Source organism: Myodes glareolus, chromosome 22, assembly GCF_982192425.1.
Source record: "Myodes glareolus chromosome 22, mMyoGla1.1, whole genome shotgun sequence".
NCBI classification, from domain to species: Eukaryota; Metazoa; Chordata; class Mammalia; order Rodentia; family Cricetidae; genus Myodes; species Myodes glareolus.
In genome coordinates this window covers 34,607,207-34,631,590 of record NC_142047.1, presented here as the reverse complement: position 1 = coordinate 34,631,590, position 24,384 = coordinate 34,607,207, and the positions used below count along the sequence as shown (strand labels likewise).

Below are 24,384 nucleotides of genomic sequence, written 5' to 3'. Positions count from 1 at the left end.
ACATTTCTCCATATTAATTCTTTTTTTAATTAATTAATTTATTTATTAAGTATGCAGTGGTCTGCCTGGCCTGCAGGCCAGAAGAGGGCACCAGATTTCATTACAGGTGGTTGTGAGCCACCATGTGGTTGCTGGGAATTGAACTCAGGACCTTTGGAAGAGCAGGCAGTGCTCTTAACCACTGAGCCATCTCTCCAGCCCTCCATACTAATTCTTGAAGCCAGTAACTAGCACACAGTCACACATAGCCAAACACAAGAAAACAAGGTCCCATAAGACTTCAGATATTGCTCACACATTAAGAAGTAACTCTGCTTACTGTATTATAAAGAAATAACTTTGACAATAACTTTAAGAAGTAAGAAACAAAACAAAAAAATCAAATTGATTTTTTAAAAGTAACATCTAAAAATAAAAAGTAGAATAACTGAAAATTCAGGTGGGCGAGTTTTGCAGCAGACACAGTCAGGAAGAGAATTAATGAACTGGGAGGTTAAAAAAAATTACAGTGAATGAGCATGGAACCAGTATCTCCAGGCAGAGAAATTAGGAAGAAAACTGAAAAGACTTGATCTCCTTAGCTTTAATTAAAATGCGAAGTGTACTCAACAACAGAAGATTTTCTAGGAAAATGGCAAGCTTAAGTCTATTTATACAGGAGATGGATCTGTAGTTGCCCAGGGCTCAGGATGAAAAGGAAAAGTGACTAATGAGTGGGCAGCTTCCATTTGGGCGATGAAAATGTTCCAGAACTAAGAGTGCTGATGGTTACACAATTCTGGAAGTCTCCTGAAACCCTGAGTTCCTCATGTTAGAATGACACGTTTCCTGGTACGTGAATTATATCACACTGAACCTGCTTCTTTTAGCAAAAGGCAGGTACACAGTTAATATCTTTATCACGTAAAAAGTTACTAGATATCAATAAGAAAATTATCTAGTAGATAAAAACTGTAAATGGACAAATTTTTTGTTTGTTTGTTTGCTTGTTTTTTGAGTCAGGGTTTTGTTGGACTCTAGTGTCCAAACCGAGAAGGAGTTTTCCCCAGAGACCACCTCATATACCACAGCTGATGCAAAAGCATGAGGATTTTATTAATTCTGTCATGACAGGGTCCCTCAGCATTCGGGAAGCCGAGAGACCCCGACTAGCTGGTCCAGTCTACTTTTAAAGGAGAAGGCCCCATAGAAACAAGAGGGGTTGTTCCTTGACAATTATGATCAATAATTGGCTGGAGAGCTATTATCAGATCAGATGAGGTAAGAGGTCATTTTGACCCCATTTCCCAGGGGACTGAGTCAAAACATACGAGTATGGGTAATTGTTCAGGAACTGAGTATGTGCAAGTGTAGCTGTTAGGTCCTTGTTCCCAGGGGAGGAGGGGAAGCACTAAGGCATGGAGGCTGACAGGGTTTGGAATTGTCAGAAATGGCTTCAGAATTGTCTTAAAGTCTTACAGTTTCTCTGTGTAACAGTCCTGACTGTCCTGGAACTCTTTTTGTAGACCAGGCTGACCTCGAACTCACAGAGATCTGCCTGCCTCTGCCTCCCAAGTGCTGGGATTAAAGGTGTGAACCACCATTGGCAACTTTTCAATGGGACTTCTGGTTCTGGTTAAGTATAATGACACAGACTCCCTTGGTAAGAAAATGAATAGAATTTGTACCCATTAGGTGAGTTGTTTCTCTTTGGGGAATTTGCCCTGAGGGTCTAAATAGGACCTCCTCCTACAGCTGTGAAAGCTTTGTAAAGAACTTTGGGGGAGTATACTGTTTTGTTATTTATTCGTTCCTTTGTTTGTCTATTGTTCTTTTCAGGAGGGTTACACTTAGTTGAGAACTTAATGAGTGGGTTTGTTTGTTTTGTGGAGTGTTTTGTGTTTGTTTAGTTGCTTGGTTGGGGTTTTGCTTGTTTTGTTTAAGACCATCTGTCCCAGGCTGGCCTCAAAACTCACTACTTGGCCAAATACTTGGAACCTAGGGCCTTGGGCATGCATGCTAGGCAAGCATTCTGCCGCTGAGTTACATGTTACCAGCCCCTTTTTCATTTAGTTTAATTCATTTTTTTTGCTTGTTTGTTTTGAGACAAGCCTAGGCTACCCTCATCTCCATCAAAGCCAAGGATAACTTTGAACTTCTGATCCTCCTGCCTCCACCTTCTGAGTGCTGGGATTACAAACTGTACCACCTGGCCCAGTTTCATGCAGTGCTGGGGCTGGAACACAGGGCTTCATGCCAGCACTTGCCAACTGTGCTACATCCCTGGCTGGTAGTGCTTTTTGTAACAATTCATCTGTCCGTCTTCAAGAAGTCCTGCCTTCATTTTACATCCTTTCTACCCTTCTCTTTTCCTCCCCTCTCCTTGAATCCTTATGACACACAAAACAGACATTCTAACCCACTATCATCAGCTAATCTGTCTCTAGAGAAGCACTGCTGACTATATTTGTATCACGAAGTAACATGCCCAGTAGTATTCTGTGGATATGTGAATGAGACCTGCCCCGCCTTATGTTAACACTGTCTCCCAAATATGGCTTCAGATTACTTCTGCATATACATGTTACTATTTTTTTTAAAAAAATTAATTTTACCTCCTTTTTCGTTGTTGCAATACTGGGCGTTAAGCCTAGAGCCTCACAGATGTTAGGCAAGCTCTCAGCCATGGAGTTATATCTCTGGCCCCTTTTAACTTGGTGGGTATATGGTCTGCATGTTTGTGCATATGGATGTGGACTTGTGGGGGTGCACATGTGCGTATGTGTGTACATGTATGTGTGAACGTGCTTATGGAGGCCTGAGGTTGACATTGAGTGTCTTTCTTGACTCCCCGCCACCTTATTTGTTGGCAGGCTCTTCTGTCAAACCTTTAGCTTGCTGTTTCAGCTAGTCTTGCTAGTCACATTGCTTTCCTGTCTTAGCTTTCCAAACTGAGATTATGGTGGGCTGCCACATTCACCTCCATCTTCCATGTGAGCCATCTCCCCAGCGCTCTTCTTATCTTTTATTGTGAGATGTGGTCTCACTCAGTCGCCCAGGCTGACTTTGTGGTGCAGGCAGCCCTTGTACTTGTGGTCCGACTGTCAAGTACAGCCTTTCAAGTTGCGGTGGCTACAGGCCTCCACCACCAGACCTGGATCCATCTGTTTTTTGTTGTTTTAAGATTTACTTATTTTACATGAGTGTTTTGTTTGTGTGTGTGTATGTGTCTTTGTGTCACATGTGTGCCTGGTGCCTATAGAGGTCAGAAAAGGGCATTGGATCTTCTGGAGGTCAAGTTATAGACTGTTGTAAGCCACAGTGTCAGTGCTAGGAATTGAACTGGGGTCATCCTAAAGAATGCCCTCATAAGCCCTGAGCCATCTCCCCAGCCTCCTCCATTCTCTTTTTAATGCAATCAATTTTTAAGAATTTATTTATTTTTTGTTTTTTGAGACAAGGTTTCTCTGTGTAATAACCTTGGTTGTCTTGGAACACACTATGTAGGCCAGACTGGCTTCGAATTCACAGAGATCCTCATGCCTCTGGCTCCTGAATGCTGGGATTAAAGGCACTGGTCACCACATTGGGCTTTAAAATTTTATTTATTTTTAATTTTATGTATATGTATGAATGCCTACATGTATGTGTATTATGTACCATGTATATGCCTGGTACCCTGAGGAGCCAGAAGAGGGCATTGGATCCTTTGGAACTGGAGATCCAGGTGGTTGTGAGCTGCCTGATGTGTGTGCTGGGAATCAAACCTGTGTTCTCTATAAGAGCAGCAAGTACTCTTAACCTTGCAACCATCTCGCCAGACTGTTGCAGGATATTTGATCACGCTATGAACCCCCAAATTGTGTTATTTACTGGAAAAACCTGTTTATAGTTCTGGTGTGACCCAGTCCTAGCACACACCTTTAATCCAAGAGTTTTCTGTTTATTGTAAATAGGATTAAATAAAAACAACATTCCATAGGTCAAGAGGTAGAGCACGCAACCAGTTGACAGGAAGTAGCCATGGAGAGTAAGAGGGAATCAGGATGGATAAAGAGATCCACAGGAAGTAGAAGGGAGGCACACTGAGTTGGAAGAGTTTTGTTTGGGATGGCATAGGAGAGAGCTCTCTCTTTCTAGGATGCTGGTGGAGGAGGAAGCTTCAGGGTGCTTTCTGTGTCTCTCTGAGCTAGCAGGTTTTCACCCCAGCGTCTGGCTCCCAAGTCTTTATTGATTAAGTAGATTGATAGAGATTTAGTTAAAAACGACATCAAACTAAAATTTTAAAGAATTTTTTGTTTGTTTGCTTGTTTTTGAGACACGGTTTCTTTGTGTAGCCCTGGCAATCCTGGAACTCAGAGATCCGCCTGCCTCTGCCTCCCAAGTGCTGGGATTAAAGGCGTGTGCCACCACTGCCCGGCTGGCTAATTATTTTTTTATGTCAACTATTTAATAAATATATTCAGGTTTTAAACATTACAATTTGGGTCTTTGTTTTTGTTTATTTTAGTCAGGATCTCATTTTATAGCCCTGGCTGGTCTAGAGCTGATCTAACCCAAGCTGGCCTCAAATTTCTGACCCTCCTGCCTTAACCTCCCAAACCATGAGACCACAGGTGTGCATCAGTAAAGCTGGGAAATTTTGTTTTACTTTATACTTCTTTGTAGTGTTTAAATCTTTTACAGTTCCTGCCATATTATCACTGTGGGAGGGAATCAAGTCTTTTTGTTTGTAGAAACAAAGTTTATATATATATATATATATATATATATATATTAAAGTATGTGGGTGTTTTGCCTAAATGTGTGCTATGAACCACTTGTGTGCAGTGCCCTTGGAGGCCAGAAGAGGGCATTGTATCTCCTGGACTGGAGTCAGAGAAACAGTAGCTGTGGGTCTGGGAATCGAACCTGGATCCTCTGGGAGAGCAACTAGTGCTCTTAACTGCTGAGTCTTCTTTCTAGCACCTAAATAACAGCGAATCAATCCCACACCAGTTATGTTTTAAGGGGTTATTTATTTTGGGGGGTAAAACTTACATACACCATAAACCGTCAGGAAGGGAGCCTAGTCGCTGGAGCAGGAGCGGGAGCAGGAGCCGGGACCAAGCGCCGGAACCAAGAGGTCCGAGCCGAGATCTGTGGCTCTTTTTAAAAGAGAAATATACCACGCCCCAGTGGGCTGGTATTTCAGCGGCTATTGGCTGACAGAGCGGAAGGCCCTCCCGCAGCACCGTGGGCTCGTGCTTTAGCGACTATTGGCTGAAGCAGCGGAAGATACTCCCGCAGCACCTAAAGTTAAATTTTAATGGTTCTCCTTTCTCCTCTGCTTACAGATGTCTTATACTGCTTGCCTTTTGCTTGCCTTTTGCTGTGCCTTTAATTGAACCCAGGGCCTCACACATGTTAGCAAATATTCTACCTCTAAGCCACACTGTCAGTTTTGTATACATCTTATTATAAGTTGGACTTACTTCAGGATTGAAATCTGTAATGAGTAACTATATGGTTACCCCTGAGGTTATAGGCAGTGTCCTTGTGTGTGTGTTCAGGAGAGAAGGTTCTGCCAGGGGCTAGCAGTAGCCCTGCCTAGTCTCTGGATGCTGCTGCAGTTATATGAGCCCTGTACATCATGGCTGCTGCTGTTGCAGTGATCGCTTTCTCTAAGCCAGTTCTAGCCTGGAGTGCTTGTCACCAGTGCTTGTCTAATCATCTCATTAGAACAACTCTAGGCGTAATTTAGGAAAAGAGGCACTTTAAGAAACCCTCTATCTTGTCTGTCACTGGCTGGAGCAAGTGGAAGATGAACCCCATCTTGCCAGAGCTTTAGGCCAAGTGACTTCCGCAGTCAACTGTGCTGACTCAGCAGCTTCTCTGTAGGCTGCAGGTGAAATGCCATTGGGAACCTAGGGCTCAGGCTGGACGATCCTGTCATGACTCCCTGGCTTGAGGTTTGCAGGACATGTAGAAAGGGTTTTATTTCTTACCTGGTTTTTTCCCTGAAGTTGACTCAGGAGTGAATCAGCTAAAGTTCCCTGCAGCATCAGGAGCTGCCTGTGCCTTTTACCAGTAAATGTCTCTTTTGGTACATTTTCACTCTGTGAAAGCTATATGAAGAGAATTTAATGAACTATAGAAATGATCCCTGAAAATAGTCTCAGGAGAGTTAAATGAGTGACATCTTTATTTCTCACTCATGATCAGCTGAAATGCAAGTTGCTTTGAATACATAGAGCAGTGATTACCTTCAAAGCTGTGCCCTCCCTCCCTCCTTTCTTCCCTTTCAGTTTCAATCAGTATATTAGGGCTTCTTTGTTCATACATAGTACACGCTTGAGCATCATTATGTTCTTGACAGTTTCCTTCTTTCCCTCCTTCCCTCCCTCCTTCCCTTCCTCCTTCCTTCTTTCTTTCCTCCCTCCCTTCCTGCCTTTCTTCCTTCCTTTCTTTGTGGTGTGTGTGTGTGTGTGTGTGTGTGTGTGAGAGAGAGAGAGAGAGAGAGAGAGAGAGAGAGAGAGAGAGAGAGAGAGACTAAGAGAGAATGAATGTGTGTGCATGATATGTGTGAGCACCTCTGTGTGTGTTGCATACACACACGTGCACCACAATGTTCATGTTCTGGTCAGAGGTCAACTTCAGCTGTCAGTCCTGGATTTCCACTTTGTTTGAGTTGGTGTTATGATTCATGGCACGGGACCCCTGGTAGGTGGGAGACCGTGACGGGTGGGAGACTGACAGATACACCATGCAGAGAGAGAGCTTGGGCATAGAGTTTATTTAGTGGATATTGGGAAGGGTATAAGGTATTTGGGTAAGAGGGTTATGGAGTGGGGGGAGAGGTGTGTGGAGGGACAGAGAGAGAAAAGAAAGAGGAAGAAGGGGAAGGACGAGGCAGAGACTGCCTCTTCTAAGAAGGACTGACAGAAAGAGAGGGGAGATGAGAGAAGCGAGATCAGCTTGCCTAGGTGGCAAATGGGGGTGATTGAGGGCGGGCAGAGCTTGTCTCTTAAAAGGACAGGGTACCCAGGTGACAGGGAAGGCCAGCAGAAGTATAACAGTTGGTCTCTGTTGTTCCAGGAGCACTAGGATTACAGATGTCCACTACCTTAGCCAGCATCACATGACTTCTGAGGATTCAAACCTGAGTCCTCACACTTCCATAGTGACACTACCCACTGAGCGGCCTCTGCAGCCCTCTTGATGATTGTCTTGATGTCTGCTCTCCTAGTGCCTCTCTGAACTCACCCGTATGCTCTTGCTTGGTAGAGGTAGCCCTGACAAGGCAGACTGTGCTTTGCAGTTCAGTCTTTGTATTTGGGCCTGTAAAGCTGTTGTGGGGTGCAGGAGTTTGAGTAGCTGGTTAAAGAGGAGGCTGAAGCCTTCACTTTCCATGTCCCTTTTGTGTGACTTGCTGGCAGCATTTCACATTGGAGCATTTTTCCAATAATATTATTCCAAGCTAAATAATATTCCAAGTGGGAAAAGTAGTCCCCAGGGAGCTCAGCGGACCCACTAAGTGTGTACTTGGATACAGAGTGTAGGCTGCTTCTCCTTATGAACCTTGGAGTCCTTCAGAAAGTGCCTGTCCTGGAGGGAGGCTTGTGTCACCTGAACTTGAAAGTGTGAGGCTTGCTGTCTTTGGGGTTAGAGTGCTCAGGAGGCTTGTGCTGTTCTGGTAGTTACACCGGGCACTGGCACTGGTACTCACCCTGGGCACTGCTGCCGGGTGGTCTGTGGTGGAGCAGGGCAACCGAGTGCAGAGGATGACAGCTCTGCTCTCAGCTCTTGTTCTTCACTGTCTCCCTCAGTAAAAAATTAGAAATGGGGTCTTCTTTACATGATTGTCTAGTGCACTAATAGCGTGGATGCATATGCAGTGCTTGGTGTATGCAGATGTTTGTAACGCACTCACTGTGCCTTAATGGTTTGCTCTTAGTTTTTTATGAGCAATATTTCCTGGGGTGGGGGAGTGCTCATTTGGTAAAGTGCTCACTGCACAGATGTGAGGCCCTGAGACTGATCTCACATGAAGACCAGCTATGGCCATGCACACTGGTGATCCCAGTGCTGGGGAGGCAGAGACGGGGGGCTCTCTGGGGCTCACTAGCCTGGGGAGGCAGAGATGGGGGTTCTCTGGGGCTCGCTAGTCAATCTAGTTGATTGATAAGGTTACTGTGAGATCTTGTCTCAGAAAATAAAGCAGTTGGTGACTAAGGAAGACACTTCGTGTTGATCCCTGACTCTCACGTGCACAAGTGTACAGAGCAATTTCATGATCAAGGTCACACCTGTGTTCCCAGCACTCAAGAGTGGGTGGGATCAGAAGGTCAAGTCCTGCCTAGGCACCATATGAGTTTAAGACTAGCTGGGCTACATGCCTCAAAAAATTAGAAGGGAGGGTGGTTTAATAATCATAATGCAGGTTAAATGTGTATAAAATTATCAAAGAACAAATTCACTAAGTGTTTAAAAAAGGAAAAATTGTGTAATTTTATAATTCAAGGTATTTCAATAAGTGTTTTTGTCTGTAAACACAGGTTATTCACACGTTTTTACTTTTTCCTCTCCAAAGTGGAAATTAGGACACAATTTAAACAGATTCCTCAGTGTGACCTTAGTGTATGAGTTATTACTTGAATCCTTATTAAAGAGCTTGCTGAGATAGGTTAGTGGGTAAATGCACTTGCTGCAAAACCTCATGATCTGAGTTCAATCTGCAGAACCCACATAGTAGAAGTAACTCTAACAAGCTGTCCTATGATTTTCACATGCTGTCCGTGACATGCTTGCATGTGCATGTACACACACACACACACACACACACACATAAGGAAGTGTGAAAATTCAAGAGCTAGCTGCCCTATATTCTTACAGCAGATGACTATCAAGGCTCCTTAGTGTAACCCTGCTTTTCCTCAGGCTTGAGTAACACTCACTCATCCCGAATCTGTAGGAATTTGTTGGAACCTGTCTGTAATTAGTACAACTTTGGAGCCTTGGAGTAATCAAACATCATATGGGCACGCTAGATGTTGTCACTGACTGTAATTACAAAGACAGCTGCTATCCAGTTGGGTTCCCCACACTTCCTTGATATAATAACCAGATTTCCCAGTTTGTGCAATTTCCTGGAATCTTAGTGCTGAAATTATCCTTAGCTTCAATCCTAACGAGGACCCCCATGTAACAGCCAGCATATCTTGCTGAGGCCCGGCCTCCGCCTCCTGATGTGGTCTCCCTTGAGCCACAGAGAGGCCAGGAGGGATTGGTGACGCAGAAGGACCTTTGTGTCTTCCGTCTTCTCTCTCTCTCTCTCTTCTCTCTTTTGTCCGGCTAGCTTTGAACTTGGTTACATAACCCAGGCTGACCTTGGATTTAGGAGCCACCTCGCCTACCTCCCAAATGCTGGAGTTACCAGAGTAACTCAGCTGACCAGTTCCCCTCAACTATTATTCTTTGTTTTTCCAAATTAGAACTTGCCTTCCAAACACATATTTTCTTGTTTTTCTAGTTTTCTAAATAAATTTGTTAATTATGTTGAACACAGTTCTTTGTTGTTGCTGTTATTATTTGGCATTTTGAGACAGCATTTTCCTCAGGTGCCTAGATTTGTCTGTAATTTGTTATGCATCTTGGGCTGGTCTTGAACTTGAGAGTCCTGCTGCAGCCTTCTTAGTGCCGGGGTCACTGGCCTGTGATTATGCCAAGTATTTGAACACAGTCCTTTGCCCTCTCTTTATCTCACTTTATCTTTGAAGGCGTAGAGACCATTTCCACCTCCCTGTTTGTTTTTCTTTGAGGCAGGCTCTCACTGTGTAGTCCAGGCTGGTTTAAGACTTACCGTCCTGCATCTGTCTTCTGGGTGCTGGGATTATCAATGTGTATCACCACTTGGTTTACCTCTCTTCCTTTAAAATAGTTTCTTCTAATAATGTCCTCCCCAGTTCTAGATAAAGTGTTTATATAGATCTTTCTTTCTCTTTTTTTTTTTTTGAAAGCTCATGATTTTATTGTCTTCATAACAAGGTCAGCTTAGAACTGGATCACTTGGCCCTTTCTCTTCTTATCACCTCCCAGTTCAAAATGCTTGCATCTTTTAATAGCCAGCATCCTCTTAGATCTGCAGTTGGGCTCCACACATCCCAGTCTCAGCACAATCTTCTTTGTAGTTTTCGCCTTTTTGCGGAAAATAGGCTTAGTCTGCCCACCATAGCCACTCTGTTTCCTGTCATAACGCCGCTTTCCCTAGGCATACAGAGAATCTTTGCCCTTCTTGTATTGTGTCACTTTGTGGGGTGGTGCTTGCCGCATTTCTTGCAGAATGTCCGGCGGGTCTTAGGAACGTTCACCATGTTGGCGGGTGTATATGGATCTTTCTTGATGAAGAAAAAAATGGAAATTATCTACTCTTTTTTAATTATTTTATTATTTTACGTGTATGAGTATTTTGCTTATTGTATGTCTGTGTACCACTTGTATGCAGTGCCTTTAGAGGCCAGAAGAGAGTGTCAGATACCCTCAAACTGGAATTACTGACAGTTACGAACAGCCTGTTGGTGCTGGGAATTGAACCCAGGTGCTCTAGAAGAGCAACCAGTGCTCTTAATCACTGAGCTGTCTCTCCATCCCTGTCTACTCATTTTCTTTTGTTTTTTTTGGATTTTTGAGACAGGGTTTCTCTCTGCAACTCTGGCTGTCTTGGAACTCACCCTGTTGACTAGGATAAACTCGAACTCACAGAGATCCACCCACCTCTGCCTCCCAAGTGCTGGGATTAAAGGTATGTGCCACCACTGCCTGGCTATCTATTCATTTTCTGTACTTTAGATGTGGGCTGAGTACAAAAGCTACATTCACACTTAACTGGTTCTCCTAATATTGTCCCTTAAAGGGTTTTTTGTTTTTTTGTTTTGTTTTGTTTTATTTTTGAGACAGAGTCTTATATAATCTAGACAGGACTCAGATTCACTGTGTAGTGGAGTATAGCTTTGAATTTATGATCCTTCTGCTTCTACCTCCCAAGCATTAGGATTACATGTGCATGCTACCACATATAGCAATTTCCTTTATTTCCTTTTTAAAAAAACACCTAATCTTTAGATTCTCTTTAGCTTTTTGTTTGTTTGTTTGTTTGGTTGGTTTGTTTTCTAAGTCAGGGTTTCTCTGTGTTAACAGCCCTGACTTACCTGGAACAATGCCTTTATAGACCAGGCATTGTGTCACTGCTGGTTTTTTGTTTGTTTGTTTGAAGAGATCTGTTTTTTTAATGTTTGTGTGAGTGTTTTACCCACATATATGTATATGCACTTAGTGTGCACTTGTCCACAGAGGCCAGAAAAGGGCGCTAGATCCCCTGGAACTGATGTCATGATTATTAGTTGCTGTTTGAGCACTGGGAACAGAACCTGGATCTTCTCCAAGATTAACACAATCCCTTAATCACTGGGGCATCTGTTGAGCCCACCCCCCCATTCTAATTTTTGACTATATCTTTGGGCAGTGTTTGCTGCTGACTGTGTGGGTGTCCATCAGTGAGTCAAGCTCAATGATCAGCCTGTCTCCTATATTTGCTTCATTTTCCAAGTACTTTGTGACTAAATTTATCCAAATGACCCAGCAGCTCTGCCAAACACATATTGTTCTGCTCCATGTTCAGTCTATTTCTCCATATTTCAGACTTGTCTCGGTCTCCTTTTCCTCATTGGTGGACTTACGCCTTTCCTTCCCTTCCCTCAACTCTCCCCTTCTCCGCCCTCCCCCTTCCTTCCCTTCTCTTCTCTTCAGTGCCACTTGAGTGAGATTTAAGGACGATGAAAACATAGATGTTTATGGTTATTATGCCACATTTGGTCATAAATGTAGCTTAGACTTCTATGTCTATTCTGGGACTATTTGATAAGTGTGCGTTTCCTCTGTTTTAAGCACAGTTGAATTCTGAACACGCTGTTCTAAATCTCAGCTTTTGCTTAATAATGGAGCTTGGAATTGATTTCATAACAGCTCTTAAAAAGCTGCTGCTTCATTTTTGTGGGGGAGGGGTACGTCGGATTTCACTGGATGAATGACTGTGATTTAACCAGCTCTATTCATCAACAGTTAATTTGATTTGAGTCATTTCTATTATAAATAGTGCTACAGCAATGCTTTTACACATAATAATTATCTACTTGTACTGATGTGTGTGTTAGAATAAATTATTAGGATAGAATTTCTGACTTAATGCAGAATTCAAATTGTTTTTAAACTAGTAGACCATTTTCTTAAGATTGCAAGACATTCTACGAAATATGAAATACTTGACTTTTTCCTCATTTAGCTCACTGATAGGGAGTCATTTTCTCTTACACTGCAGGGGCAGCCAAAGCCTGTTTGGAGCTGAAACTCTGCCCTTGGCAGTGCACTTCACTTAACATTCGAGATATGCCAGGCTATTTTATCCTGTTTTTATCTATCTAAAAATCTAAAAAAGAAGATATGAAATAGTTCTTTTGGGTTTCTGTTTAGATCCATTGGGCACTTGGGAGATGGGTGAAGGAGAATGAGAAGTTCGAGGTCCTCCTCAGCTATAATGAGGTTGAGGCCAGCCTGGGCTATATGAGAAAGAAAAGAAAAGGAAAAAAGAACCAAAGAAAATTATCTTTATGTACTACGTAAAAATATAAAGGAGCCAGGTGTGTTTATGCAGGCCTTTAATCCTAGCACTTTGAGAGGCAGTTTGAGGCCAGTGTGGTCTACATAGTAAGTTTCAGGCCAGCCAGGACTGTGTAAGAAATCCTGTTGTCATAGTTGTCATCATTGTCTTCTTGTTCTTTTTTGATTTTTCAAGACAGACTTTCTCTGCATAACCCTTGCTGTATGTACCTGACTGAGATCCTGTCTTAAAAAGAGAAAGAGATAGCTGAACCACCGCCCGGCTTATTCATGATTTTATGAATATGACTCCTCTGTTCTTCATGCACACCAGAAGAAGGAATCTAATCCCATTACATATGGTTGTGAGCCACCAAGCAGTTTCTTTATTCACTAACCAAGGCCGGGCGGTGGTGGCGCATGCCTTTAATCCCAGCACTCGGGAGTCAGAAGCAGGCAGATCTCTGTGAGTTCGAGACCAGCCTGGTCTACAAGAACTAGTTCCAGGACAGCTAGTGCTAGAGAAACCCTTGTCTCGGTGGTGGGAATGGGGGGGAGGGAGAGAAAGAGAGAAAGAAAAGAAAAGTAACAGAGTGTGGCAGTATGTGGTTATAATCAAGCATTGGGGAAACTGAGGCAGAAGGATCAGAAGTTCAGTAGCCTGACCTAAATTGTGAGACTCTTCCTTAAATCAGTAGTAACAAAGTTACCACCAAATGCTGGGATTTAGACATGTGTCACCATACCCAGCTATTGTTTTCAAAGATTAAAAAAGGTGTGTGTGTGTGTGTGTGTGAATGGTGATGCCCTCAGAGGCCAAAGCCACTAGGTCCTCTGGAATTGGAGGATGTGTAGAACTGAATTCAGGTCCTCTGCAAGAACCATTGACCCATCTCTCCAGTCCCAAACAATTTTTTTAAATGTGTACAATTAAGTAGTTTTATTATAGTCATAGGATGTGTACCATTTGACAGTTAGTTTTAGAATGTTTTAAATCACTCCAGAAAGACTCTGTGTAGTATTTATCATTCCTAGCCAACCTTCACAGTCTTGGGCAACCACTACATCTACTTTCTCTGTATGTAGATTGGCCTAATCTGAATAGCCCATGTAAAAGGCGCCACACAATCTGTGTGGTTTGTGTTCCTCTTACAGTTTTGTTTGCAGAAGCACCTAAGGAGTTTGAGGGAATATTTAGTTTTCCAAATTGAGCAAGTATTTTGTGTAGTTGTTATCTGCCCAGGGAAAGTAAGTTTTGAAGTCAGGATGGCTTAGCAGGCTCTTGGGATAGATCCAGTCAGCATCACCATTTAGAGCTATCCATCTTTCTGATAATATGAGCTGAGCCTTCCCCTGCACCTGCTGAAAGGCTCTACAGATCACTTGGCAGCATATTAAGGAATCATGTGGAGGTCACTGCTTCGATCAAATAGATTTCTCCTTTGTAATCTAAGTCTCTTGGGGTGGCATATACAAAAAGTTAGTGTTTTATTACCAGATGTTCTTTGAGTAAGAGTTTCCCTGTTGAGCCAGTTCTCCTGTGTCCTCTGTTGTACCCCAGCATGGAACAGAGTGTGGTTTGGCTTCACCTTTATTTTGTGTGTCTTACTGGCTACATAGCACCCCAGCTGCAGCCCTCTCCTATGAAGAGCAGAAGGCACCTTGATGGATCATTTGGATCCTGCTGCCAGAGGGATTGATTGGTATGTCATGTTCTCTTGTAACCTGTGCTGACCCAGAAGTTGCCCCATTTTCAAATTACAAAGGAAATTACTAAGGGGAAGGGCAAAGGTCATGTGTAGGTTATAATACAACCCCAGCATGACAAAGTTAGAAAAACTTACAAGTACTAACCACCAAAAACTAAATTAACCTAACTAAACACAGTCTCATGCTTTGTTCTGTCATGGTCTTCACCTTGTATGTGCTTCTTCTTGCTGTCTGCCGAGTAAGGCTGGCACTTCTTTTATGCCCCAGATAAACTCTAAGGCAACAGCTGCATTCTGGAAGAAAAACTTCAAGTGGCAGTCAGACAGCCCTTGGTAGTTGTCTGCGGAGTGGCCTAGAAGGAAGATAAACTTGGCCAGTGAACCCAGGGCTGTGGGAAGTGGGGCTGTGCTTAGCCATCGGCACCCTTTTGTGGAAGAGTAGGAGTAGTTAATGCTGCCTGGTGGAACTTCAACTTCAACATTATAGGAAGAGAAAGGAAAAAAAAGAAAAGAATCTCAAAGGAGGTGTCCCAGTTAGGGTTTCTATTGCTGCAATGAAACACCACGACCAAAGCAAGTTGGGAAGGGAGGGGTTTATTTGGCTTATACTTCCACAGCACAGTTAATCATTGAAAGAGGCCAGGGCAGGAACTCAAACCGGACAGGAACCTGGAGTCAGGAGCTGATTCAGAAGCCATGGAGGGGTGCTGCTTACTGACTTGCTCCCCATGACTTGCTCAGCCTGCTTTCTTATAGAACCCAGGACTACCAGCCCACAGATGGCGCCACCCACAATGAACTGAACCCTCTCCCAGCAATCACTAATTAAGAAAATGCCCTCCAGCCTGGTCTTAATGAGGCATTTTACTCAATTGAGATTTCTTCTCAAGTAATTCTAGCCTGTGTCAGGTTAACATAAACCTAGCCAGCACAGAAGGTATTTTAGAATTCATTTGTTTGAAGAATTACAAGGAAGGAAGGAAGGAAGGAAAGGAGGGAGGAAGGAAAGGAGGGAGGGAAGGCAGAAGGAAGGAAGAAAAAGAAACTGGCGAACTGATAAAATAGTGTTTATTAGCTTATGTATCCAAAATAAGTAGGTAAGTAGGAGCGCAGTTAAACCTGGAAGCTCAGAGGATCAATCAGGGTTTTTCCCTTTCCCTCCTCCCTTAGCTTGGCTCTATTTTGGTATCTTGCTGGGTGGGTTTTATCTTCATAGTGGCCACTGGAAACTCCAGGACATTAATTTAAACAAAGGGGTGGCGGCTACCTTTTCATGAAGTTTCAACCTGGGTTCTGAGAGCTAACCTCCTTGCCCATTCCTGAATGAATCATTATGGTTGGGATGGGGCAGAGTGTTGTAATTTGCCACCCTGGGGTATGAGTCCCACCCAGAGGGAGGCAGGGGTGTTATTAGCACACTTAAGTAGGGAATGGGAAAGGGGGAACTACCGATTCCCAAAGAACCCCAGGGTGGTCCCAGGAGAGAGTAGATGATGTGCACAGCCGCACATCTGAGCATGCTTAGCCCGGATAATATGTCTGAGGAAGTAACTCACTTTTTCTGCTACAGACTAGAGAGAGAGAAAGACAATAGAAATGAACAGGACAGGAGAGACACCAGGGTAGGATGGCTTCAGGAATGCTAGATATCAGAGTTTTAGACAGCAAATTCCATTTTCTCCACCATTCATGACAAAGTCTCAACTCTGCTCCTACAAGGAAAGAGCCCACTGGATCTGAGTGTGAGCCCTTGGGTAGCAATAGCTGCAGTGAAGGCCGCCAGTGATAGCGAGCCGGCTGGGGTTGTAGCTGTCCCGTGCCAGTTTACCTTTCTTTGAGCTTTTTCCAGAATCTTGATGCTGTTTTCCTTCTCTTTCTTAGTAAACAGTTCATTTACATTTTTCTTAAGCTAGACTATCCCCTGATTCTACCTGGGACCCCAAAGACTTCTCCGTCAGCTTCACAACAGAGTGGACTGCATCTCTTCCTGCCACAGCCTGAAACTCTGCATGAGCAGAGCTGCTGCTTGTGTGAGGCGTGAGCCCACGTGCAGAGGCTTCCCAGGCTCCTTGGAAGCAGGGGTGAGGGGGAAGATAGACAAGAGGCTGGGAAGGCAGGTGCAGCCCTCAGCAGGTGCAGTGACGACAGTGGACATGAATGTAAATGAGACTAAATCACAGCTTATACTGCAGAAAATAATATGCATGAATAACATTCCTGAAGATAGTCAGATTAAACAATAGAGTGGCAAATCTAAATGAAAATACTGTAGATCCTCGAGTGTTGCTTATGCTTACCCCCTCCCCGTCCTCTATAAATTTCTGGGATTTCTATCATGATTATTTTTGAGCCATTGTAGCTGCCACTGCCACTACCATCACCATCTCCTCCTCTTCCTTCTCCTCCTCCTACTTTTTCTCCTTTCCTCTATGGCTTTTGGAACAGTTTCGCGTTGCAGCCCAGGCTGCCTTGGAATCTGCTGTATGTAGCCCAGACTGGCCACAAACTTGTGATCCTTCTGAGTACTATGATTACAAGCATAAACCACCACATCTGGCTCTTCGAGCCATTTTTACTCATTCATTCATTGAGTCATTGAGCAAATAGTTATTGAACACCTACTGTGTGCTGGCCTGTTTCTAGGCACTGGGGATACAGTGGGCAATAAAACAAAATCCTTGACTTCGTGCAGTTTGCATTCTAAGGAAAAGAACAAACAATCCGTAAGGGCTTATGCGAGCCGAACAGCAACACTGTGTACTAAGAAGAAAATAAGCCAGGCAAGAAGGGTCAAGTGCCAGTGGAAGGAGGCTGCTACTTTATGTTTAAAAAACAGGATATGAGCTAGGAGTTCTGGAGCAAGCTGGCAGCCTTCCCCAAGGAGAAGCCCTTGCTATGACAGAGGAGGTGAGACCCAGATACAGGGGCAGAAGCAGATTGCCGTACTAAAAATCTAAAAAACAGCCAGGCGGTGATGGCATCCACTGTAAATCACAGCACTCAGGAGGCAGGCAGATCTCTGTGAGTTTGAGGCCAGCCTGGTCTACAAAACAAGTTCCAGGACAGCCAGGGCTACACAGAGAAAGCCTGTTTAGAAAAACAAAGCCCAAAAAAATTAAAAAACAAACAAAACAACAGCAACAGAACCTCAAAACAACTAGGTGGGCAGAATTGCTCAGGGCAAGTGGGCAAAGAACAGCATGTTCAAAAGGCCTCCTGGTTCCTGGATCATGGAGAGAGGGTAGGGCAACAGGGAGCGTGTACAGGGAAGGGGAAAAGGGAAGCCCTTTGAGGGGTCAGGGCAGAATGAAGGGGCCTGATGTGTATTTTAAACAGTTGTTCCCACTGCAGTAAGAAATAAGGACAGAAGTGGGCAGAGCAATTAAAAGGTTGCTAAGAAAAAGCAGACCTGACATTGAGGACCTGAGAGGTTGAGGTAAAAGCAGGGAAACTTCCTTTATGTGCAGCCCTTGTTTTTCTGGCTGGAGTGATTGTGAAACTGTGCTCAGATGTGCTTGCACTCTTGTTGGGACATACTGTGGAGGCCTAGTATGGATGGGGGACCGGATCTGGGAAAGCAGCTGTAAGCTGAGATCTAATACTGTCATGAAAATGTTTCCTTAGGAACAATGTTCTCACAGTTACAGTTTTATAAGGGACATCGCACTGTATTGAAGAGCTGTAGCAAAGGCATGGAGCACTGCTGTGCTTTGGGCTGACGGCCATGGAGCATTTACAGTCATCTGACCCTAGAATCCTAAATTCTGGAGAAACCTAGTGGTTCCTTGCTGCTGTGCAAATCCAGTCATGACTTGTATGGATTTTCCATAGCCCAGAGAATGTCAGTGGCAGTACATTAGAGCCCTGCCTAGGATTAGCAAGTTCTGGAATTTGGATGCCTAGTCACCACCTTCCACTTACAAGGGTCATCTATCCAAGAGAGCAGCCGTGACCTTAAGAGCTACAGTGTAAGTGTCTTTGTGTGGGCTGGTGAAATGGCTCAAAGAGTAAAGGTAGCTGTTGCCAAGCCTGGTGACCTGAGTCCAATACCCAGGATGCAAGTGGGTGAAAGGACAGAACTGGCTCTTGCAACTCATCCTCTGATCTACACACATGCGTGCGCACACACACACACACATTAATAAATGTAAAAATAAATAAATCTTCGTATTCACCCCATCATATGCATAATATCTAGATTTACATGCCTTTCTGTCCTAAATAATGAGTTCTGTCTTTCTGTTTTTGACCCCAGGGGTTGCCCTTCTCTCAGATGTGTACCCTGAAGAAATCTTGGTTGACCTGTTGGCCAAATACGATAGTGGCAAAGAGAAGCACACTCCAGAGACCAGAATGAAAGTTGGGGAAGTCCTGATGCGAATTGTCAGAGCATTAGGTGAGTTTTTTGTTTGTTTTTCCTCCCATTTTCTGAAACAAAGCAGTGTGGTTTTAAAATCTTTGTGTACTGAAGGGCTCATCCTACTAGCAGATCAGGGGTGGTGACGAATTGTTTAGGGATTGAGCACATATTGAGCAAGTAAAACTGAGAAGATTGTTTATTTTCCTATAGCTGCTTAGTTTCCCTCCCCAAGCTGTTTTCCTGGAGTCTATGTGATTAGAATGGGCTCTTGATTGCAAGCCAGGCTGGCCTTTGATACACTGAACAGTTCAGGCAGGGCCTCCATTTCATAGTCTGCTCCCTCATCCTCTAGAGTGCGGGGGTTATAGGTACACTCCACCATGCCCAACAAGTCCTCTAAACAGGTTGTTGTTAGACCCAGGATGTAATGAAATGTGACTCAGACACCTTCAGCAGTTTGTCCAGGATTCCTTCGCCAGTGAATGGTAGGGCAAGAACTGAACCATCTTGAAGAAGTTGCTCCCTGCTTGTAAGCTGAGAGTTGTGATTGTTACATGATCTGTGGAGATGACTTTCCTGGATTCAAATACTGAGCTGCTTCTACTGGTTGAGTGATCATGGGAATGTTTCTTTACTTCTTGGTGCTTCAGTGTTCACATGTATAAAAGAGGATATTCATACTAAATAAGGTCATATTTTGAATAATAAAATTAAAGGGAAGCAACTGGGCCTAGTGGTACAGAACTGGAATCCCGGCTACTTAAGAGCCTGAGGTGGAGGATCACAGTTCAAGTCCTGCCTGGTTTACAGAATGAGTTCAAGAACAACCTGGGTAACTTAGTGAAATCCTATTTCAGGAGTTAAAAGAGGGATGGGGGAATGTAGCTCAGTGGTAGAGTGCTTGCCTAAACTGTATGAGGGCCTGGGTTTAATCTCCAGTACTGCAAAAAGTCAAAACCAGAAACATAAGGGGGCACTGGAGAGGCGGCTCAGACCACATCAAGCAGCCAGGTTGTTTTCTGGGATGAGAGTGGACGCTAAGATAAAGGATGGGCTTCCTGGAGGGAGGCTCCGCTCCTCTACAGGTATTGTAGATAACCTTGTTTCCCAGGAAGCCCTGTCATTTCAAGGCAAATCCCATGAATTCTGGCAGCCCTACTCCCTGCACCTCACTTTCCTGAGTTTCCAGCCTCAAGCACAGTCATAGCTTTAGTTTGCTTGTTTGGTTTTTTTTGTTTTGTTTTGTTTTGTTTTTTAAGACTCTCTCTATGTAGCCCTGGCTGTCCTGGAATTCACTCTGCAGACCAAGCTGGCCTCAGACTCACAGAGGTGCACCTGCCTCGGCCTCCTGAGTTCTGGGGTTAAAGGGTGTTCTACTCCTCCTCCTGGCTAATCACATAGAACTGTCTCATTCACATCCTGGGGCAGCATCCATAATCTGAAAATTTGGAATCCCAAATGTCCCAAAATATGAACTTTTTGAATACTTGTTATGATGTCATAACTAGAAAATTCCATACTACAAAACTTCGTTTTATTCAAAAAACATTTAAGTAAAATTACTTTCAGTTTATGCATACAAATGGTATACAAAACCATTTTTTGGATACCATTTGGTCCTCTGGTTCTCAGCTTCTTGGATGAGGTGTAGTCAGCTGTAATAACGTGCTGGGTGCGTAGAGCAAATGACTTAAAGTCCTTTCACGGGAACTAGGACGTATTCATATGGCACAAGCAGTATTCTTCCTATTTTGCTAATGTTGTAGAGATCTGTGTGAAAGCCAACGTGATGAAGCTTGCCTAATGCACACCCCAGTTGCATTCTTGGACCTTGCTCCTTCTTACCCTCAGCAGTGTGTAGTGGTGTGAAATGAGCTAGGATTCAGTACAATGCCCCTCTCTTGGCCTCATCCCCTAGCTCCTAACTGTACAGGGTGGTGGTAGGAGAACTCAACAAGAGTTCATTTCTCTTCCTGTTTTAAAACTTGGGCTGGATGTGGTGGCAGAGGCAGGCAGATCTCTGTGAGTTCAGGACCAGCCTGGTCCATATATTAAGTTCCAGGTTATCAAGGACTGTATATTGGCACCCATCTCAAAAATCAAAGCAAAAAAAAAAAAACAAAAACAAAACAAAAAACCCTTAAGATATTCTATATAACCAGCAATGTTTATAGTACACTAATGTCAAGAGTATAATCTTATGGCATTCGGTTTATTTAACTACTTACTATTAAATTAGAAATGACCCCCAAAAACTTCCTTTTGCTCTTTCTAGTCTGTGCCTGCCCCAGAGATAAGCAGTCTTCTGAATTCTTTTATCATTTTCAGTTTACTTTGATTGTTCTTAAACCTCATTTGAATGTTATTAAGTCCACCTGTTTCTAGTAAGCTGGAAGAACAAGACACTTGTGAATATGGCATGAGTTCTAATTGGTCTTAATAATAAAAACCCTAGCCAGATATTGGGGCAAATGCTGAAAGATCAGAGAGACACAGGAGTAAGCCACAGCAGCTTCTTACCTCTGCAAAATTCTCAGACTGAAAAAAGGACCAACTCCTGTCTCCTCCCTCTGTATATTTCTCTCTCCGCTGAGCCATATCACTTCCTCTCTGTCTGTACAGACCTCTAGACCTCTATGGTTAGCTAATGGGTAGCTCCATCCTCTAATCTTCCAGCAAGCTTTATTTGTTAGAGTACAAACAAGGTATCACTGCATTTCCCCTTTTTTGTCTAAAATAAAAAGGTTATAACTAATAAAAGAAAAACTATGTATAATAAGTACAATAACTGTATACACTATATACAGGCAACAAATACATCAGCAATGTCTAGTTCCTTAGTAGTTGACAGATTCAGAAAAAAAATACGCTGATGGAGGATGGTTTACGATACGCCATGTCTATCTTATCTTGGTAAGTCCTAAAGGTTGTCTTTAATTCACTTTTTATTCTAACTTGCATTACCAAAGCTATCTTTTTATGTCTCTTAATTTTATACACTTTTACACCTCTTTAGTGAATTTCTTTTCTGAATCTGGTAACAAGGAAAATTATAACTATAAAGTCTTCAACTCTATAGTATTACCTAGGAAATAATATTACCTGAGTAAATGGGAAGTGCAAGCAAGTGACTTCCAAAAATTGTGAGAAATGACAGAAAAAGCTGACTGCCCGGACAGTCACCCATGGTTCCTCTGCAACATTGGGGCATCCATCTTCAGCCTGTAAGCCTAGCATGTCTGGCTGACTTTTTGTGAAGCAGGATATTCTGAAGGGCTATCCTACCTTGTCTTGGCAAAGTTTGACAGAGGCAAGTGGATCTCTGTGAGTTTGAGGCTACCTTGGTCTACAAAGTGAGTTCCATGACAACCAGAGCTGTTACACAGAAAATCCTATCTTGAAAAACCAAAGGGAGAAGATAGATTTAACAATCTACCCTTATATCCTGTCATATCTATATCTCCCTTTTTTCTTTTCAAAACAAGAACTCTGAATCTAATCTCCTTTGTTCAACTTTTTTCCTAACCATAACCAACAACAACTTGTAATCAACCACCCTAAATGATGGCAATTATCCATAACCCATTGAATGACCAAAACCTACCCACCCCATCTCTTGGGAATGTGGGCATCAAGTACTTAAATTTACTTCCTGCAATCTGGGGGTGATGGCATCTTTAGGGGATGCTGAAAAGAAAAATTTGGGCTAATGGTCAAGTCCTGGGAGAGGTAACTGTATCATTTCTTGTCCAGTCTCTGCATAATGGAAGAGTGAAGGGTTTGTCTCAAGTTCTGGCTAGAGTAGTCTGTAAGGCTGGATAATCTCAGCTTGCCACCTCAAAATTGCCCTGAGTAGTTCCTAATCCAAAGCCAATCTTTAGGTGATGTTTGTCAGCTTAGTGGTGTTATCATAGTTCTGGAGTAATCATTGTGGGTCCCCATCTTCCTTTTGGAGACTTCAAAGGTTGCTTTTAGGCATGCTCATGGTTCAGCGCAGAAAACTGATAGAGACTCAAACCTGAAATCATGTACAGGAAGTTAGATGAAGCCTTTCTCTGAAATTAGTTAGTACTCTATATGACCATTAATATCATGATAAAAAAGTTTAATATCTTACAAAATCTTTAAAATCTTACAAATTTACATTGTACATTAGCATTTTCAAAAGCCAGAGATTCAATAATTATTTATCTAGCTTCTGAATTTGGTATCATTCTATTTACTACTAAAGTCAGTCTTTGTAAGAATTCTGTGAAAGTTTCCTTTGGGCCCTGTATAACTTTAGTAAATGAATCACTTTTCTTTCCTACTTCTTCAATTCTGTCCCCAAGCATTCAAAGCTGCCGTACAACCTAAAGTCAAGGTGTGGTCATAATATAAAGATTGCCTCTGTACATTAGCATAATCTGCCTCTCCATGAAGGTGGTCTTGGGAGATTTCCATACCTCTAACCCTACTTCATTGTTCAATGGTCTTAGCCTCATCTTTCCACCAGGTCCTCCATTGTAATTGAGGACCAGGCTTCAAGACTGCTATAACCAGGTCTCTCCAGTCTTGAGGGATAATTCTATTATAAGTTGACCATGAGTTCAAATCTGCTTCACAAAAGGTGAATGCATATAATATGAGACTATTGCTTCCTTGAATCTCCTTAAATCTAACATTTCCACAGGAGCACCTTTAGCTCTTCTTTGGGATATCTGTCATTTGGCAGTTGTTCCTGTAAGGTAACTGGATATATTAAGGTTGGTTGTTTGAAAACCATAGACTGTTTCTCTCTAACCTTAAAGTACGATAATGAGATTGTTTCCTCTTTAAATTCCTTTGTCTGGATCTGAATATCGTTATAATCTGTTTTGTTAGCAAGTTTTGCTAACTTGTATCTTAGCACTCGGATTAACCAACTTTTTTAGTGATAAAACAAAAAGGATATACCTGATATTTCTAATTGAGTTTACATAAATTTTATCTAAATTAGTTATCCTCTCATCTAATTGTCCCATTTTCAAACCAGTGTATTATCATACAGAGACCTAACTCCCTCCATTGTTTAACAGTGTTTCCCATTTTTTAATGTGGGGAAAAAAACTCTCTCTCTTTTTTCTTTTTGAACTACTCCTCCCCCTTAAGAATTTCCAGTTGTTAGCCAGGCAGTAGTGGCACAGAGAAACTCGGTCTCCAAGGGAAGAAAGAAAGAAAGAAAGAAAGAAAGAGAGAAAGAAAGGAAGGAAGAAAGAAAGAAAGAAAGAAAGAAAGAGAAAGAAAGAAAGAGAGAGAATTTCCAGTTGTGTCACCAAATCTGCTGATGATGACGGTGGAGCACAAGGCTGTGGAGCACATCTGATCTGAGAACACAGGCAATGCACAGCCTGGCTGAAGACAATTGCAGCTGCTAGCATGGAGCTGTGAGATGAGAGTGTATGGCAGCAGCCCAAGGAGATGTGGTCTAGGGAAAGCCTGCAACTCATAGGGGAGAGGGAGCTGGCTGTCTGAAAAAACACACACTGGATTGTGTGGAAGAAGCATGCATGGCGGAAACTGCCTGAAAGTAGGGCCAGCCAGTCTAGGGTAGGTAAGTCCTGTGGCATTTGGAATTCAGGTGCTTCTGGAGTTTGGGTGGCAGCTGAAGACTGTTGTAGAGAGGCTGTAACAGGAAAATCCTAAACTTGCTCAGAGCGTGGAAAAAGAAAAGAAAACCTAGCTGGT

The 24,384-nt window shown here is 43.0% G+C and overlaps 1 protein-coding gene and 1 pseudogene across 5 annotated transcripts in view; one reads left to right on the top strand and one right to left on the bottom strand.

Annotated features, from left to right (window-relative positions):
* Tango6 (transport and golgi organization 6 homolog) overlaps nt 1-24,384 on the top strand; it is a 163,741-nt gene that overhangs the window by 81,308 nt on the left and 58,049 nt on the right. For 3 of the 5 annotated variants that reach the window (XR_015735906.1, XM_087900178.1, XM_087900179.1), the window contains exons 15-16: nt 10,652-10,759; nt 18,574-18,714. Coding sequence is in view for 3 of the 5 variants with exons in the window: in XM_087900178.1 (XP_087756304.1) it covers nt 10,652-10,759; nt 18,574-18,714 (249 nt within the window). In the remaining 2 variants the exon portion in view is untranslated. The remainder of the gene's footprint in view (nt 1-10,651; nt 10,760-18,573; nt 18,715-24,384) is intronic. The other 2 variants (XR_015735907.1, XM_087900180.1) reach the window with 1 other exon arrangement.
* Nucleotides 9,960-10,333, bottom strand: LOC125398157 (large ribosomal subunit protein eL42-like; annotated as a pseudogene).